Below are 2,500 nucleotides of genomic sequence, written 5' to 3'. Positions count from 1 at the left end.
TCACACACATATCACACACACACACACGCACGCACACACACACACACACACACACACACACTCACACACACACAGGACCAGCTAGCCACTCTCCAAACACCAATTCCAAGTGTCTTTATCCTTTAACTGGAAGAAAAGTCTCACACAAATGCTTCTCTCCCTCTCTCCCTCCCTCCGTCACTCCTCCCTCCCTCCCTCTTTCTTTCACGCACTCCTCCCTCTCTCTTTTAGCCAAACCCAAGAACTCGGCGTCCCACATAACGGTTGTCGCAGGCGATACGCCGGTGGTGGTGGCTCGGTGTGCGTCCGCTAACGGCCGCCCGGTGTCTCAGATACGCTGGGTGACGTCAGTCAATGGCAACGCCACGACATTGACCACACAGGAAAGCGACAACACGGTGACTCTCCGCAGTGACTACAAACTGATCCCTACGCCCGCTGACAACGGCAAGGACATCAGCTGCGTGGTGGAACATCGGACACAGACCAAGCCCGAGAGCTTTCCCATGAAGCTCGCCATTGAGTGTAAGTGTGTGTGTGTGTGTCTCTGTGTGTGTGTGTGTGTCTGTGTGTGGTTGGGCCAAGCCTGAGAGCTTCCCCATGAAGCTTGACATTGGCTGTGTGTGTGTGTGTGTGTGCTAAGGCCGAGAGCTTCCCCATGAAGCTTGACGTGTGTGTGTGTGTGTACTATGGCCGAGAGTTTCCCCATGAAGCTTGCCATAGAGTGTGTGTAAGTGTATGTGAGAACGTCGTCCCTAGTATTTTGTGTGTTTGGTTTAGTTACTAAATTCATGTACATCAATCAACCTACACACTCATCTTAACTCACACACACACTCACACACACCCTGGTCCAGTGCGGTGCTAACTGAAGTGTGTGTTATGTCCAGACCCCCCCATGGTGTCCATCGTGGGCTACGATGATAACTGGTACATGGGGCGCACCAACGTGGAGCTCACCTGCCAAGCCAAAGGCAACCCCATCCCCACCACCGTCACCTGGAGAACGTGAGTTTTCACACACACACACACACACACACACACACACCACCATCCCCACCACCGTCACCTGGAGAACGTGAGTTTTACACACACACACACACACACACCATCCCCACCACCGTCACCTGGAGAATGTGAGTTTTACACGCACACGCACATATACAGTACACTCCAGAATTATTGCCACCTTTGGTAAAGTTGACTAAAAATAACATAAAAAAATAATCTGTTGGTGATTCACTGTAATATCAATGAAGGGAAATCCAACCTTGAAGGAAAGCAAATGTATTCTGAGGAAAATCATGAAGAAATTATTATTTATAATAAAAACAACAACACCATTGCTGTGTGTGTTGTCCCCAGGCTGACCGGCCACATGCCAGACACCGTCCAGGTCACAGAGAACAAGCTGAAGGTTCTGAAGGTGGACGAAACCGTCAACACCACCTTCATCTGCGAGGTCCGCAACCGATTGGGCATCGGCAAAAACCAGGTCACCGTCAACGTCAGAGGTAAGGCCACACACTACATTATGTAGACACACAAACACGCCATATTATGTCCTGGCTCTCCTCGTGGTTTTGCTTGTGCTCATTGCACGCGCACACTCACACTCACACTCACACGCTCTCTTGCACGCACTCACTCACTCACTCACTCACTCACTCACTCACTCACTCACACACACACACACACACACACACACGCTCACACACACACACACACACACACACACAGAGTCCGGTCGTGGTAGCCAGGCGGTTGGGGCTCTTCTGCATGTCTTTGTTATCTTTTCATTTCTTTCCCTTCTTCTCATGAGCTGCATGTCTCACTGTGTGCGTGTGCGTGTGTGTGTGTCAATCTGTGTGTGTGTATGTGAGTGTGTAATTTGAAACGTCGGTGTTGCCAGCCAAAAATGGTAGTTGGTTGGAGGACTGACTTTCATTCGCTCCTCTTTTTGTTAAATGGATGTGACACACTTATCCTCTTGCTCACACACACACACACACACACACACACACACACACACACACACACACACACACTCATGCAGGCTGCTGTTAGTGCTAGAGGTTTTTGCAGCTGAAGCTCCTGAGCTCATGGTTAATGCAGCAGAGTCTGGTCCAGGTGAGGACACACACACACACACACACACACACACACACACACACCAAGCACCCCACACACACTTTCTCTCTCTCTTACTCACACACACACAGTATTTTAAAAGCTCTCTCAATGTCCTCTTCTTCTCCTCTCAAAGTACCCAAACTCTCTTGCTCATCCTCCTACACACACACACACACAACGCAACGCAACGCAACGCAACACTACACCCGCAACGCAACACAACACCCCAAACTGTTTCACTCCCTCTGTGTCTCACCTCCCCATGGCATCACTGTTCCCATTTCTGGTCTCTCTTGGTGTGTGTGTGTTGTTGTGTGTTGATAGCTTATTGTGTGTATCTGGTTAGAGATGAATCTGTTTAAAAATG

The 2,500-nt window shown here is 49.7% G+C and overlaps 1 protein-coding gene across 1 annotated transcript in view; it reads left to right on the top strand.

The window, feature by feature from the left end:
* Nucleotides 1-2,500, top strand: part of si:ch73-22o12.1 (poliovirus receptor homolog) — a 34,263-nt gene that overhangs the window by 29,629 nt on the left and 2,134 nt on the right. The window contains 3 exon segments of the mRNA XM_048260802.1: nucleotides 232-525; nucleotides 891-1,008; nucleotides 1,366-1,514. Of these exon segments, the coding sequence (XP_048116759.1) occupies nucleotides 232-525; nucleotides 891-1,008; nucleotides 1,366-1,514 (561 nt within the window).

This window comes from Alosa alosa, chromosome 13, assembly GCF_017589495.1.
Source record: "Alosa alosa isolate M-15738 ecotype Scorff River chromosome 13, AALO_Geno_1.1, whole genome shotgun sequence".
Lineage (NCBI taxonomy): Eukaryota > Metazoa > Chordata > Actinopteri > Clupeiformes > Clupeidae > Alosa > Alosa alosa.
This window is presented reverse-complemented; position numbering and strand designations above follow the sequence as displayed.